The following is a 16,352-nucleotide window of genomic DNA, read 5'->3' on the forward strand; positions in this document are numbered from 1 at the left end:
AACATTATTTCTATATGCCCTAGCTAGTTTAGCTCAGTGGATAGAGCATCAGTCTGCAGGCTAAAGGGTCATGGGTTTGATTGCAGTCAAGGGCACATATCTCAGTTGCAGGTTTGATCCCCAGCCCTGGTTGGGGCAAGTGTGGGAAGCAACTGATGAATTTTTCTCTCTCACATGGATGTTTCTCTCTCTCCATCTCTCCCTCTTCCTTCCACCCTCTCTAAAAATCAATGGAAAAATATCTTTGGGTGAGGATTAACAAAAAATATATATAATTTGTATACTGTTCAGTGTTGTTACCTATAAAATTTAGGTAACTACCATGAGCCATTCAGAAACAATATCTGTGTATCCTTGTAACATAGGCCCAGATTTTCCTTAAAGAGGGATTGCTGAATTTTTCTCATCTGTATACAGACACGGCTATGCCACATGCCATCTAAGTCTGTAATCTAGTCACAAACCCAATAAATGGGTTAGACCCAGAACATGACCAGAAACATTAAATTCACTCCATTATCACCAACTATTTTCCCACAGAGCACTTATGTTGCTAGGCAGTTCTGCCAAAGGAAAGCTTGTAATTAATGATAAAAATAAGGCTTTCTTTGGCCTTATCTCACATATACACATGCACACACACAAATACATGCATATATGAATAATTTTCCCGAGACAAACTAGAACTCAATTTTTGATAATAAAATATTGTTTTTAATGTGTACATTTCTATTATTTAAAATCAACTTCTCTCCAATAATTCATATAAATAATTAAAAGTTATGATCATGGAGTGTATTCTTAGTAACTATCCACATGAGGAAAATTTAATTCTGCATAATTCCCAAAGACAGAGCTTAGATGATATAATTATCCTTTTTCTTATGTTACAGGGATAAATATTCACAGTAAAGCTTATTTAGTGTCATTTCCAAAGTACTATAAGCAGCAAAGGCCATGAGATTGTGACTGAAAAAATTATATAACATTTAAAATTAATACAAGGTAGATTAAAATATTTATAAAAATGAAAAATAAAGTTAAATCACACTCTTATAGTATTTACTGTCTATGATATTAATTTCTCTAATATCCAATGCTTGACATAAATACTTTCAATTTTAAAAATATTTTAATGCCCATGTCTTGTCTCCTTAGCTAGAATAGAATGTAAACCCATAAAATGTGGTATATAAATACAAAGGAATATTATTCAGCCATAAAAAAGGAGATTCTGCCATTTGTGATGTGACAACCTGAATGAATCTTGAGGGCATTATGCTAAATTAAGTAAGTCAGACAGAGAAAGACAAATAATGTATGATATCACTTACATATGGAATCTTAAAAAAAAAAAAAAAGGCCAAGTCAGAGAGACAGAAAGAGTGATGAATAACAGGGATTGCAGGCTGGGGAAATGAGGAGATATTGGTCAAAGGGTACAAAGTTAAAAGATTATAAGTTATATGATTAACAAATTCTGGAGATATAATGTATAGCATGATGATTATAGCTAATAACACTACTATATACATGAGTGTTGCTTAGAGAGATCTTAAATGTTCTTGCTACAAAAAAGAAATGGTAATTATATGACAGATTAGAGGTTTAGCTAATGCTGTGGTGATAATCATTTTGTAATAAGTAAATGTATCAAACCAACATATTGTTCACCTTAAATTTACCCAATGTTATATGTCAATTATATCTCAGTAAAGTTGGGGGGGGGGTGGAGAAAAAGAATTTTCCTTCAGCAACTGTTTGTCTATCCTAGAAAAAAGTGTGTACAGAAAAAGCAAGATATATAGGATATAGAATATCTGCTTGATGTTTTCCTTTATTTATCAACTAGAGGCCTGGTGCATGAAATTCATGCAGGGGGGGCGGTGTGTCCCTCAGCCTGGCCTGCACCCTCTCCAATCTGGGACCCCTTGGCGGATGTCCACTACAGGCAGTTAGACATCCCTCTCACAATCTGGGACTGCTGGTTCCTAACCGCTCACCTGCCTGTCTGCCTGATTGCCCCTAACCGCTTCTGCCTGCCGTCTGATCGTCCCCAATTGCCCTCCCCTGCCGGCCATCTTGTGACAGCCGTCTTGTGGTGGCCATGTTGTGATGACATCGCGTGAGGGCATTGCACTGGGGCATGATGCCACCTAGGCTTTTATTATATGGGATTTTTAGAATAAGTTGGTGCTCTAGAAAATTCTAAAAGTGACAAATGAGATTTTGAAAAAGATATCAGTAATGAGTTTTGGATTTTCATGTAGTTGATGTGTATGGAGCCAGTCATTATACTTTTTGATGCTCAAATTGTTGCATCTTTGGCCAACGGAATCTGTTTCAGTTTCTATTACTATATAACAAACCACCCTAAAGTATAACTGGTTAAAGTAACAAACAAACAGAAAGACCATTCTGACTTCATTGTGCAAAATATTGTTCTCCCATCTAATCCCACATAAGAACAGAGCTAACCTTATCCCAAATTTAGAACATTTAATTTGAGATAAAATAAACATGGCTTGGATTTCAGGAGGATTCATTTAACAACAGAGATATCCCCCAAAGTATCCGAATTAGAGAACTTAACAAGAACATTATATATTTTAATTTTTCAACTTACCTGATATAAATAATCTTCAAATACAAAATAATAATCATCATTGCTTGCCGTCAACTTCACATCCTAAAATTAAAAGTAGAGACTACTGAAAACAACCTAAATAAATATGTCTATAGTGCTAAGACATAAATGTAATATCTGGAAAGAATACTAAAATGACTTTACTACTTTATGTATGACTAGAGGTCTGGTGTACGAATTCATGCACCAGTGGGGCCCCTCAGCCTGGCCTGCGGGATTGGGCCGAAACCGGCTCTCCGACATCCCCTGAGGGGTCCCAGATTGCGAGAGGGTGCAGGCCAGGTTGAGAGACTACACTGGTACACGATTGGGGCTAGGGAGGGACGCGGGAGGTTGGCCAGCAGAGGAAGGATCACAGGAGGGCTCCAGGGTGTGTCCGGCCCATCTTGCTCAGTCCCGATTGGCTGGACTCCAGCAGCAAGCTAACCTACCAGTCAGAGCACCTGTCCCCTGGTGGTCGATGCACATCATAGCGAGCAGTTGAGCAGCCTTAGCATATCATTAGCATATTATGCTTTGATTGGTTGAACGGATGACCAGACACTTAGCATATTAGGTTTTTATTATATAGGATTACAAACTTCTCCTTTAAATTTTATCATTGCTCTAAATTTACTTGACTAATATAGAATGTGATATATTATTTGACATTAAATTGCTGACACTTTTTAAAGATTACACTAGTAATTCCTTAGTATTTATTTCAATTCTATCTCCTTTTAACCCGATATTTAGGTATCTTAAATAGTGGAAAAATAGATGTCATCATAATATCCAAAAACAATCATAACAATCTGGCCCCAAATTACTGCTCCAATCTCACCCTCCACTGTTCAGGTCCACATTCTTGCCATACTCTCAATGTACAAAATATCTGCCATGCCTTTTCAATCATTCACTTGGAAGGCATCACTTATTACAAAAATCAAACAAGTAAGACAATGTTTATCTTTAAGAAGTCTACAACCTCATCAGCAAGAAAACATACAGAGTAAAAGAATGGGAACAATTACAAAGAAGTAGTGAAGAAATCTGTGATAATATTGGTCAGTCTATAAAATTCAAGTGAGCTGTTGAGCAAAGCAGCAAAAAGAAGATGAAATGAGTATGGATGACGCTGGACGTGGCTGTAGGTGTGCTAGGTCTGGAAAAACTTAAATACACCGATTAAGAGAGAAGAAAGGGTCCGGTCTGCTATATCAGAAGACAACATGGGCAGAGAGGGAGATCTACATTCTCCACAAGGTGACATTGCCCTCAGGGGGGTGAGAATTGGTTCTTGGGGGACAAAAATTTTACATATTACAATGGTTTGTGGACCTCCAAAACTCATCCTTATCCAACGAAATCTTTTCTTTGGTATTTAATTTTTACATTAGAGAAAAATTAGTTATCTTAGGGGATAATAAAAAGGGAAAGGTTGGCAAACACTGCTATAAGCTGTCAGGTCATAGTAAGTGATGAGAAACTGTAGACAATGTGGATAAAACATACATTTGTAAAAAAAATACAGTCCAGAGAGAAACATTTAGTAATTTAGCTTAGTGAGGGTTTGATGATGTTCTATATTTAATATTGCCTTGTTCCATTCATTCCTTTAACTACTAAAATAATTGACTTTATTTTCAGTTAAATTAAAAATGAGTCTTTGCCAATGGGAGCTGTAATGAAACTTCAAATAATTTTTTAAAATGCTCATTCCCTCAAGGAATGATTTTAATAACATTTGGAGTTGTTTCAACAAGATCAGCAGAGATCAACTAACACAAATAAGGACTAATCAGTGACAGATTTCTTCCTAAAAACACTCATGTTGTGGACAGTCAGGATTGATTCTGCCAAAACTTATATTCAATTCTTCAGACACAAATTGTTTACCTCTTTCTCACAGCAGATTTTATTTACTGATTCAAACTGAAATTCATCCTGGCAGTAAAGGCAACTCTCCCTGATTTTCTGAACTCCTCTTGTGAGTCTTCTCTTATTTGAATAGGAAAGGGGTTGAAGGTCTTAGAGCCAAAAGATCTCTTGCACTGTTGCTAAAATAAATTGCCTGAGCACAATCATAACCTCAAAATTAACAGTGGTATCTCTGATCCAAATCTATGTAAAAACTCTGAGAATTGAGACTTTTCATCAAAAGACTCTCCCTCTTAACTCTGCTCATCTTTGCTCCCTGAGAGCCTAGTGGTTAAAAGTGTGGCCGAGAAGTCAATTTACCCAGATTCAAATCTTGTTTTTGCTACGTAATATGTAAATTAAAACAAGTTTCTTTATTCTCCCTTTACCTTGGTCCCCTCAGTTGTAAAATGCTAAAAATAATAGTACTTCCTGTTTTGTTATAACCCGTGCCACTATTGGCTGGTGAGTAAGGGAATGATGTCAGTATAATATGGAAATTGTGTTGGTCCATATGCAATTTTTCTTTCAAAAAGGGGAGCCAAAACAGCAGGAGTAGAATTACAGTCATGAAAGGATGCTCCCCATTACTGTGTTTAAGAATGTTAGAGACGAATGACTGCACTGGGTGCTCCCTCTCCAGAAAGGCACACCCAGCCTTTGCAGCTTTACTTCCTCTCAGGCCCACCTTGCAGCCCCTATAGCCCAGCCTACCACTTCAATCTACATTATTTCAGCATTTCTACTTTATTATTTTTGTACATTTTTAATAGCTCCTGCAGGAGCAGCCTGCCTGAGCTATCTAATTCATCTTCCAAGCTACCAATTACTGTCCTTGTTAGTACTCTGGTTAAAAACTGCAAAAGCTACCCAACCCTCTTTTTCCCATAAGCTCTATATTTTTAATGCATGATTTTGTAGAATGCAATTCCCCCCCCCCCCCAAAAAAATACATTTATAGCCTAAGTGCTGGTATCTGCTACTCTTAAGGTAGCTGTCAGAATCAAATGACAATCTATGTAAAGAGTTTGGAACACTCTATGGCACATAGTAAGCAGTCATTACTCATAGTTGTCATGTTCTCCCAGACAAATCTTCAGGTCCTCACTGTGTAATCTTCTCTTCCCCATTTCTGAGACCTGAAATAATATACCCTTCTCTTCTATCTTACAAGTTCTAAATTTAAAATCCAACTGTTTTAAATAGCCTAATTATTAATTCAGAGTTAGTCATACTCTCTATCATGCTTGCAGCATCTACATCTCAACTTCTTATCAGATACCTGGAGACAAAAACTCAATGCATCCCTATTATAACACTTGAGATGTGCTTATCCATGTCTAGAAGCTAAAAGAAATAAAAAATAAAAAATGACTTCAATACAAGATAATAAACAAGGAGATCCACAAGAATGAGATAAATAAGATAAAAATATCATAGTCTGATATTTCTTTCAGTTGCTTTTTAAGTTTGTGCCATAAACTTGAAATTTTAAGGATAAAAAATGGCTATCATTCTCTTAATTAAAAAAAATGGGAGGACCAGGAAAGGCTCATGAGGACAGGTTCAAAAGGAAAGAAGATAACATTGGATAGATACTGTGAAATTTGAAGGTCAACCTTAATTTTATAAGTATAATGATCACTTAGAATTATTTTTCAAGGTTCATGTGTATCATTATACATAGTGCAGGCCCTGCATGTTAAAGACTCTCAAAAAAAAAATTTAATGACAATAATGAAATGAAAACTTTTACTTACTTTATAAATTAGACTGTCCACCAAAAGGTCATGTTGTATCACATTGGTCTTAAGCTGCTCATAATACAAGATATCCTAGAGTTAAAAATAAAACAAAAAAGTTAAAGGCCAATCACATTTACAAAGTCAGCCTCAAACTTTAATAATAATCACTAATCTATATATATAAAAGCCGAAGCGATTGTTATGACGTAACGACCGGAATGATTGGAACGACCAGTCACTATGATGTGCATTGACCATCAGGGAGCAGACATTCAATGCAGGAGCTGCCCCCTGGTGGTCAGTGTGCTCCCACAGCAGGAGTGCCACTCAGCCAGAAGCCAGGCTCACAGCTGTAGAGTGCAGTGGCAGTGGTGGGAGCCTCTCCCGCCTCCATGGCAGCGCTAAGGAGCAGCGAGCCAAGCGGTAAGGAATAAGCAGGTGGGTGGTAAGGAGTGAACAGGCGGGTGGTAAGAAGCAAGCAGGCAGGTGGTTAGGAGCAAGCAGTTGGGCGGTTAGGAGTGAGCAGGTGAGCGGTTAGGAGTGAGGGGTCCTGGATTGCGAGACAGATGTCCGACTGCAATATGTCCAACTGCAGGTATCGGGCATAAACTGGCAGTTGGACATCCCCCTGAAGGGTTCTGGATTATGAGAGAGCACAGGCTGGGCTGGGGGACCCTCCGCCCCCCCGGTGCACAAATTTCATGCACCAGGCCTCTAGTCTATCTATATAAAACCCTAATATGCAAATCGACCAAACAACGAAACAACCGATGGAATGACCAGTCGCTATGACATGCACTGATCACCAGGGGACAGATGCTCAACGCAGGAGCTGCCCCCAGCCCGCAGGCCCCGACTGGCAGTGGCAGTGCGGGCAGGGCTGGTGAGCAGGCAGCACCAGGCCAGCTAAGGTGGGTGTGAGCAAGGGCCCCCTCAATTGCCCCACCGGTCACCCCACAGATTGGCCCTGATCGCCAGTCGGCCTAGGGACCCTACCTGTGCATGACTTTCTTGCACCATGCCTCTAGTAGTAGTATAAACACTAAGAGAATAGGGGCTATAATTTACTCACACCTACATTTTCTACACCTGGTCAATACCAGACGCTCAATAAATATATCTCATTTACTTACACTGAGTTGCCATCTTTATTTTTCCTACTGTAACAACCCATTTCTACCACACATCTTCATGAACTAAATTGACAGACGCCATTTCTTAAAAATTTACTGATTGTTCTATTGTATGGATAAGTACACATTATCTAATTATTAATAACAAAGACTTCTATGTTAAGAACAATGATTAAATTATATAGGGTGTCCCAAAATTCACCCTATATTGGGTGAATTTTGGGACACCCTATATTAATCTTGTCAGATAACTCAAAACTACAGTGTTTTAAAATTAAAAAGAAGGTAAATAATAGACAAAGAACAAAAGTATTTCCATTTTGAATAACTGGTCTGAAAAATAAAAATCAATAGTTCAAATTTGGCTTATCCTTTTCCTTCTTACCTCAGGTTGACTGGAAATATTCAAAATGAGAGCCCATAATTCAGCCCTCAGTGCTGTGGGGCTTCCTTGTCTGACATACTGTTGAGCAGCAGCACTATCTTGTTCTTCTAGAACTGGCAAAAGTAATATAGTTAATTAAAGTTTCATTAGAAATTTCATAATTTAAAAAATAATAGTGGAACCTTTAATTAAAAATCTTTTGGGAAGCCAACATCTCATCTTTGTGTCCAATATATTTATATCACATGATGACAACCTTCCTTTGGTCTCTGTATTTTGATGTGGCCCTATTTACAGCCCTACAAGTTTTAAGCCTTCAGCTCCTCCACCTTCTACCCTGCCTGGTAAAAACTGTTAATGAAGTTACCTTGAGATAGCTTTGCTTTAATTATAAGCGTGGATCTGAAACTAGTGCTGCATATATATAATAATTTTGAGGTTCCATGATCAGGTAAAGTCATATCTATAGAAACCCTAAGTTTCTTATGCACATTCTACTAAGTCATAACTGTTCTAGTATTTGGAGTTAGTATGATTTTTGAAGTATTTGGCTAAAAATTGTAAAGGATATAAGATAACCATTCTATTAGGTGACTTCTTAGTTACCTTCTAAAAACAACAGAAAAGAGGGTTTTTAAAAGAAAACACCCAAAAAATGTGCTAACCTTTTAAGGAAGCCAAAATTTTTCATAAGCAGCCAAGTTCACAAAATTGATATATTATACTTTTGCTTTTTTTTCTTCATTTTTGTGTGTGGGTCTTTTTAAATAAAAATACCAGCTATTAAGTCTGGAAATAAAGCCCCCCCACCCAAACAAAACAAAACAAAACAAATAGAGATATTAGATAACTGCTGACATTTATCTAAAAGTACTGTTTCCTTATATTTTCTTCTTAAAAGAAATCATATGCTAAATGAAAATGACAAAACCAAACCAAACAAAGAAGTATGAAATTAAAAAATAAAATTTTAAATTTGCAATTGTGTTTAATAAAAATGTCAACTCATACAAATGAAGTTTTAAAAATAAATATGATTTTGAACAATTATACCAGGGAGTTTAGAATATGACTATATAATTGCCATAGAAGGGTCATTCTGACACAAAGACTTACTTGTAGTTCATATTTCAAAGATAAAACAGGATTTACAAAAACAAAGAACCAATCTTCAGAAGATGGGAACATTGCTTCCCAGAACACTAGGCGCCGCTCCAGCTATTAAGTCTCAGCATTATGAACAGTCCCGGTAAGTGTGATGGTTACATTTTCTCCTGATGCCAGAGCATATTCCCATTAACATTAATGGGAAGTGTGTGGGCGTATCAGAGAGAGAACCTACCTCTTTGATTTTGAAATTAAATTCTATTGCTGAATGGATTAAGATAACATCCTTGAAGAATATATGTCTGCATTTATTTCCTTTTTAGTGAACCATCTGTGTATGTCTTTATCTGACATTTATTGATGAAGCCAAAATGATGCATTTCCCTTCTTTAGAAAGATTCTCATTATAGTATCTATGCAGTTAAATATTACTCCTTTATAGGGTGTTAGCTCTTTAGAGATTAAAATTCAGTTGGGGGTAGGGGGTATATGACACAGACATTTACTTAGGATGTGTCTCATTTTCAGAAATTATCATAAGTATAATCAAAAGCTTACCTTTTTGCCCAATACGTACATGCTCATTTTCAAAAAGTTCTAAAAAAAAAGATAAAATAAAATAATTAAACATAAATATGATCAGCCACATTTAAAATAATTATGGGTATATTTTTCTGGTATTAATACTTTTAATTATTTTAAAGTTGAATGGCTCTATAGAAAAGTATAAGAATATTTATATTTATATGCATAAAATCATTTTTCTAAATTTTTTAAAGTTTGTTGAAATTAAGAGTCAAGTGCATTTAATTAGAATAAAAAAATGACAAAACTACTTTTCTTTTGTTAAAAGAGAATATCTTCTCAAAACACAAAAATGTTTCTGCTCATTCATCTTTGATTTTATCCTTAAAAAAGCAAAATTCTGGGTGATTGCCAGAGGTTGGGGTGGAGGTGGGGGCGAAATGGGTAAATGGAGCCAAAAGATAAAAATTTCCAGTTATAAAATAAGTCATGGCATGTAGTATACTCCATGGTACCTATGTATTGCATATTTGAAAGTTGCTAAGAAAGTAAATCTTAAAAGTTCTTATCACAAGAAAAACATTCTGTAACTATGTATGGTAAATGATGTTAACTAGACTTATGGTAATCATTCTGTAATATATAATAATACTGAATCATTTTATACTCCTGAAATTAATATAAAGTTGTATGTAATTATACTTCAATTAAAAACCATGTTGATGTATCATTGGCAATTATATTCTCCCATACAGTGGGTTTCCTTTTCAATTTAATGCTGGTTTCTTTTCTGTGCATAAGCTTTTTCTTTTTATATAGTCCCATTTGTTTATTTTTTTCCTTTCTCTTGCCTTAGGTGTTGTATCAGTGAAAATTCTGCTACGTGAGATGTCTGATATTTTATGCCTTCGTTTTCTTCTAGGATTTTCATGGTCCACAACTTACATTCAAGTTTTTTTTATCTATTTTGAATTTATTCTTTTTTTTTTTTTAAATATATTTTATTGATTTTTTTACAGAGAGGAAGGGAGAGAGATAGAGAGTTAGAAACATCGATGAGAGAGAAATGTCGATCAGCTGCCTCCTGCACATCTACTGGGGATGTGCCCGCAACCCAGGTACATGCCCCTGACCGGAATCGAACCTGGGACCTTTCAGTCCGCAGGCCGACGCTCTATCCACTGAGCCAAACCGGTTTCGGCTGAATTTATTCTTGTATAGGGTGTAAGTTGGTGGTCTAGTTTCATTTTTTTGCATGGACCTGTCCAATTACCTCAACGCCATTTATTGAAGAAACTGTTTTTACTCCACTGTATGCTCTTGCCTCCTTTGTCAAATATTAATTGAGCATAATGGCTGGGGTCAATTTCTGGATTCTCTGTTCTATTCCATTGACCTATATGCCTGTTCTTGTGCCAGTACCAGGTTGTTTTTATTACAATGGCTTTGTACTATAGTTTCATATCTGGTATTGTTAGCCCTACAACTTTTTTTTTTTTTCCTCAAGATTGCTGTGGCTATTCATGGTCTTTTTTGGTTCCATATAAATTTTTGGAGTATTTGTTCTAGAACTGTGAACTATGCCATTGGTATTTTAATAGGGATTGCATTGAATCATAGATTGGTTTAGGTAGTATGGATATTTTGATGATGTTAATTCTACCAATCCATGAACACGGTATATTCCTCAATTGTTTATGTCTTCCTCTATCTCTTTTTTCAACGTTCTGCAGTTTTCTGAGCATAGGTCTTTTACCTCCTTGGTTAAGTTAATCTTAAGTATCTTAATTTATTGTTCAATTTTAATTAGCTATGATTGCTGAGACTTAGTAACCAAAGAATCAAAGGTTGCCAGCCAATTCTTGTCTCTATAAAAGTGGATGATACTACCAGGTGATACACTGAAAGTAGTACAAAATAAAAATAAAAAGACTTCTTTAGAGAAATTATTTGATTATATGAAATACAATAATTTTTCTTTCCAAGTACCACACTCTGGTCTAAGAATAAGAGCCCAAAGAAGTCAGAACCAGAATTTCCAATCTGTAATCTGTGTTTCTCAAGGAATGCTCTGAGAATCACTATGTTAACAGATGCATCTACGTTAGGAGATCTTGATTGGGGAAAAAAGGTTCTCTGGTGAAATGTAATTAGAAGATGCTAAGATCAAAGTTTACTTAGGACTTCTCACAGTGTTTAAGATGGTAACACACACTGTAACTGAATATCTTAAAATATGGCCTAGCCTTTCCCAAACCTTATTTGAAAATAAGATCCTCTTTTTCACAGGGCATATGGTGAATGTTTCATGGAACACACTTGGGAAATGCTGTGCCAAATGAAGATGCTTTTTTGTTTCCGAAATAACAACCTGAGAAAATGTCTATTTAGCAGAGCCCCCACCTAATAAGATTCATTATTATGTATATTCAGACAATAATATCAGAAATATGAGCCCCCTTTTTCATGAAAGAATGCTGGTTCTGCTCATCCTTTCCCCTCATCGCATAGGTCTTATCAATGGTTTCCATAGAAAGTATGTGTGTGTGTATTTAAAATAAATGCATATTTATGAGAATTTACAGAAATAATAAATGTCTGATTTATGTTATTATTATTAAATACGGATTCTACATTACAGTGATAAGGACTCTTCTATCAACTCTTATATAAACCTGATAAGTTAGTGAGAAATGCACTTCAAATATAAAGATGGAAAAACAGTGTGGGTAAAGCATAGGTAATTCAGGTTTTTAAAGATAAGTAGGAAATGAGGGGAACACTATGTAAATTATATGATTGTCTAACTACTTAGCTGTACACCTGAAACCAATACATAATAAAAAAGTAAAATAAAATTAATTATATATTTTTAAAAGATGAGTAGGAAGGATATAGTTTCTGTAAATCACACATAAACTTAATCCTAAATATGAAACTTGCCTCTAGCCCAATGGTTCTCAACCTTCTTAATGCCGAGACCCTTTAATACAGTTCCTCATGTTGTGGTGACCCCCCAACCATAAAATTATTTTTGTTGCTACTTCATAACTGTAATGTTGCTACTGTTATGAATCATAATGTAAATATCTGATATGCAGGATGGTCTTAGGCGACCCCTGTGAAAGGGTCGTTCGACCGCCAAAGGGGTTGCGACCCACAGGTTGAGAACCGCTGCTCTAGCCAAATACTATTAGCAATATTTTCAAAATATTTAGCATTACATTTCCAATTTAACCAAAACCATATACATATACTAAAAAATAAAAAACTATTTTTCACTCAGGCAAAAGTAGTTTTATATGACCTCATTTTTCTTTCCAAGTAATTCTGTTGCCTAGCAATTCTCAAGGCAGGCAAAAATTTTAGTACTATACCACTAAAAACAAGCTCATTGGATGAACACTAATTCAACCCCCCTTTCAGCAGTCCTGCTTTGAAAAGTCAAGGGAGCAAAAATAACTGCATCAACTAAGAAGATTTTCAACTCCTCCAACCGACTTAGGTGCTCTCTCTTCTGCTCCAACTACCCCTTGTATATAATAATAGCCAAAGCCAAGTGAGTCTTATCTCAATCTTATATCTTCCCTGAAAACAAAAATTATGTCAAATTATGTATTCACTAGTCACTGGCCCTTATCAGTATCTCACCCACATTTGTTGTATTCTGAGTGAATCAAAGAACTATACTCTAGATTAAGAGAAAAATTAGGTTTTCTAAAGCATAGCTATTATAAGTTTAGAATGATTTAAAACAATTCTTAGGAATTTTTTTTTCCAAAAGTGAAAAACATAGATATCATTCAAGGTTATATTACTAGTTCTTTCCCCTTTTGTTAGTTATATATATATGACTAGAGGCCTGATGCATGAAATTTGTGCAAGAATAGGCCTTCGCAGCCATGGGCGGCTGCCTGGATCCCTCCCTTGCAGCAATGGTGGCTGCAGCCCTGGCTTAGTCCAGAAGGACGTCCAGAAGGACATCTGGTCTAACTAGCATATTATGCTTTTATAGATTATCATTTTCCATGAACAGAAGTATAAGTTAAGATATCTGTCTCAGTCTGTTCAAGCTACTAAAACAAAACTAAGTAGTTTATAAATAACAGAAAATCATTTCTCACAGTTCTGGAGGCTACAAGTGCAAGATCAGGATGCCAGGATAGTCAGTTCTGGTGGGGATCCTCTTCCACGTTGTAGAGTACTGACTTTTCGCTGTGGAAGAGGCTGGGGAGCTCTGTTGGGCATCTTTTATAAAGAAACCAATTCCCATTCAGGAGGGCAGACTTCTTAGTTTTGAATCTTGGTTCTACCACTCACTAGTATTTGTGACTTTAGGCAAGTTTCTTCACATCTGCACTTCTTCAACTTTAAAATGGTGGCATTACTTCTATCTCACATCACGGAAAAAAATTAAAACCATCATACAATACCACTATTTACCATCAGGATGACTAACACAAAGAAGAGGGAATCCACCCAGCATAAGCAAGCATACAGAGCAACTACTGTTCTCACACATTGTTGATGGAAGTGTAAACTGGTACTGCCACTTTTAAAATTTCTTTGGCAGTTATCTACTGAAGCTGAACTTATGCCAACCCTAGGACCAAGAAATTGCATTCCCAGGTGTATACTCAACAAATATTCACCAAAAGACACACATTAGGATGTTCATAGCAGCCTTATTTGTAATAATCCCACACTTGAAACTTCCCGAATACCCATCAACAGTAGACTGCATAAATAAATGTGTATGGTATGTTGATACAATGGACACTATAATGCAAAAAGTCCAAAATATTTATAAATACACACAGCAATTTGGCTGAATCTCACAAACACAACAGTGAACAAAAGAAGTCAAATATCAAAGAGTACATAACAAAACTTTATATGTTTTAATTCATATAAAGTTCAAGAACTGGCAAAACCAATCTATGCTGGGAAGAATTGAATAGTGGTCTTTGACATGGAGGGTAAAGATTGAAGGAGATTAAGAGGGGGCTTCAATTTATTAATCTGTATTTGTCCAATTAATAAAAATTCCCTGAACCATTTTCTTATGATATACACTTTCCCCAAGGCATTAAAAACTAGTAATTTTAAAGGAGGTAATAAACACACCTTGTAGATTTCTGAGAGCGTAAAATGAGACAATATACATATAACACATAGTATATGCTCAATAACTGTTTGTTATTATTATTAAGAATAATAAATATCCAACTTCCTTATTTTATAGAGGAAGAAACAAGTACAAAGATGTAAAGCGATTTGTCCAGGACACATAGCAAGCCAGTGGCAGATGAGGGTCTACAATAGTTCCCTGACACCTGTCTAGTATTATTTCCACTACAATACAGGCCTCCCGTATTTAAAGCAATTTTTACTTCCTTTTATTATAGCTAAATATGAATCTTGGCTTTTATAAAAACCATATTATACTTATACACAAAAAGAGAAAAGTTAAGGAAATTTTCTAGATGATTAAGGTTTAAGAGATAGTAATTTTAAAGCCTGAGTTTATTCAAGGTGGAATGTCTGTGTTTGTGTAATTTGGTGCTATGAAAAATAATAAAAATAAATAGTGAGGGCCAGTAAAGGGAAATATGAGTGCTGTCAATGAAGATTTTGCCAACAAAATAACTTGTGTATGTCCAGTGACTTAACGAAATTATTTTGGGCTTCAAATAAAAAGACAACATCAAGTTGCACTCTGATCATTACAACATACAGAATTCTATTCAATAGTTAGTAGAAACAAAGGAGAGGAAAAAGCATGCTTTGTATTCAGATATAAAAATGTTACTAGATTCATTTAGAAATAACATGATAAATTTTTACCTCGTTCTCATTTATCATTGATCAAATGCCATATGGGAGAAATACTAACCAGGAGGCACTTGTGTAGAATCATCTATACCTAGTTGTCCTGTAGTTAAGCCGAGTTCTACAAATACTTCTTTCTGAAAAACAATACACACAGAATTAACATACATCTCAGACTTTGCTACATGTAAAAAAATAATAACTTTCACCTAAACATCAGTGTAAATAAAAATCACAATACAAAACGAATCTTTGCTTCCTTCAAACATCTAAAGAAGAAAAGGCCTGCCCTAGCCGGTTTGGCTCAGTGGATAGAGCGGACCAAAGGGTCCCAGGTTCGATTCTGGCCAAGGGCACATACCTCGTTTGCAGGCTCCTCCCGGTCGGGGCCCTCGTCGGGACTCCTGCAGGAGGCAACCAGTCGATGTGTTTCTCTAACATTGATATTTCTCTCTGTCTTTTCCTCTCTCTTCACCCTCTCTCTAAAAATCAATGGAAAAATATCCTCAAGTGAGGATTAAAAAAAAAAAGAAGAAAAACAAAAAGCCATTATTTTTTTTTAATATTTAATGGGAACTTATATTTTTATTTATTTATTTTTAACATATTTTATTGATTTTTTTACAGAGAGGGAGGGAGAGGAATAGAGAGTTAGAAATATCCATCAGAGAGAAACATCAACTAGCTGCCTCCTGCACGCCCCCTACTGGGGATGTGCCCGCAACCAAGGTACATGCCCTTGACTGGAATCAAACCTGGGAGGGACCCTTGAGTCCGCAGGCCGATGCTCTATCCACTGAGCCAAACCGGTTAGGGCGAGAAAATGCCATTATTGAACCTTTAAATAGTAATGCCCTGATTCAATATTAAGGACAACCATGATTTTTTTTTTTTACTACAGTATTGCTATATAACATTTACATTTTTTATTTTCATGAGAAAAAAATATGAATAGAAATGGTAAAAGCTGTTAGGAAATATCAATATATAATGAGAAAAAACTTAAATATACAATATTTCTCCAAAGGTAGAGCTTTTAGTAGTATTTTTCTTTCTCCTAATTTCTTTTACCTAAGAAA

At 35.8% G+C, this 16,352-nt stretch overlaps 1 protein-coding gene across 4 annotated transcripts in view; it reads right to left on the bottom strand.

Annotated features, from left to right (window-relative positions):
* Nucleotides 1-16,352, bottom strand: part of TBC1D19 (TBC1 domain family member 19) — a 118,640-nt gene that overhangs the window by 49,232 nt on the left and 53,056 nt on the right. For all 4 annotated transcript variants that reach the window (XM_059673879.1, XM_059673869.1, XM_059673860.1 and 1 more), the window contains 5 exons: nt 15,338-15,410; nt 9,475-9,513; nt 7,810-7,922; nt 6,307-6,381; nt 2,627-2,689 (listed from right to left, as the gene is read on the bottom strand). In XM_059673879.1, the coding sequence (XP_059529862.1) occupies nt 2,627-2,689; nt 6,307-6,381; nt 7,810-7,922; nt 9,475-9,513; nt 15,338-15,410 (363 nt within the window). The remainder of the gene's footprint in view (nt 1-2,626; nt 2,690-6,306; nt 6,382-7,809; nt 7,923-9,474; nt 9,514-15,337; nt 15,411-16,352) is intronic.

Source organism: Myotis daubentonii, chromosome 1, assembly GCF_963259705.1.
Source record: "Myotis daubentonii chromosome 1, mMyoDau2.1, whole genome shotgun sequence".
Classification (NCBI taxonomy): domain Eukaryota; kingdom Metazoa; phylum Chordata; class Mammalia; order Chiroptera; family Vespertilionidae; genus Myotis; species Myotis daubentonii.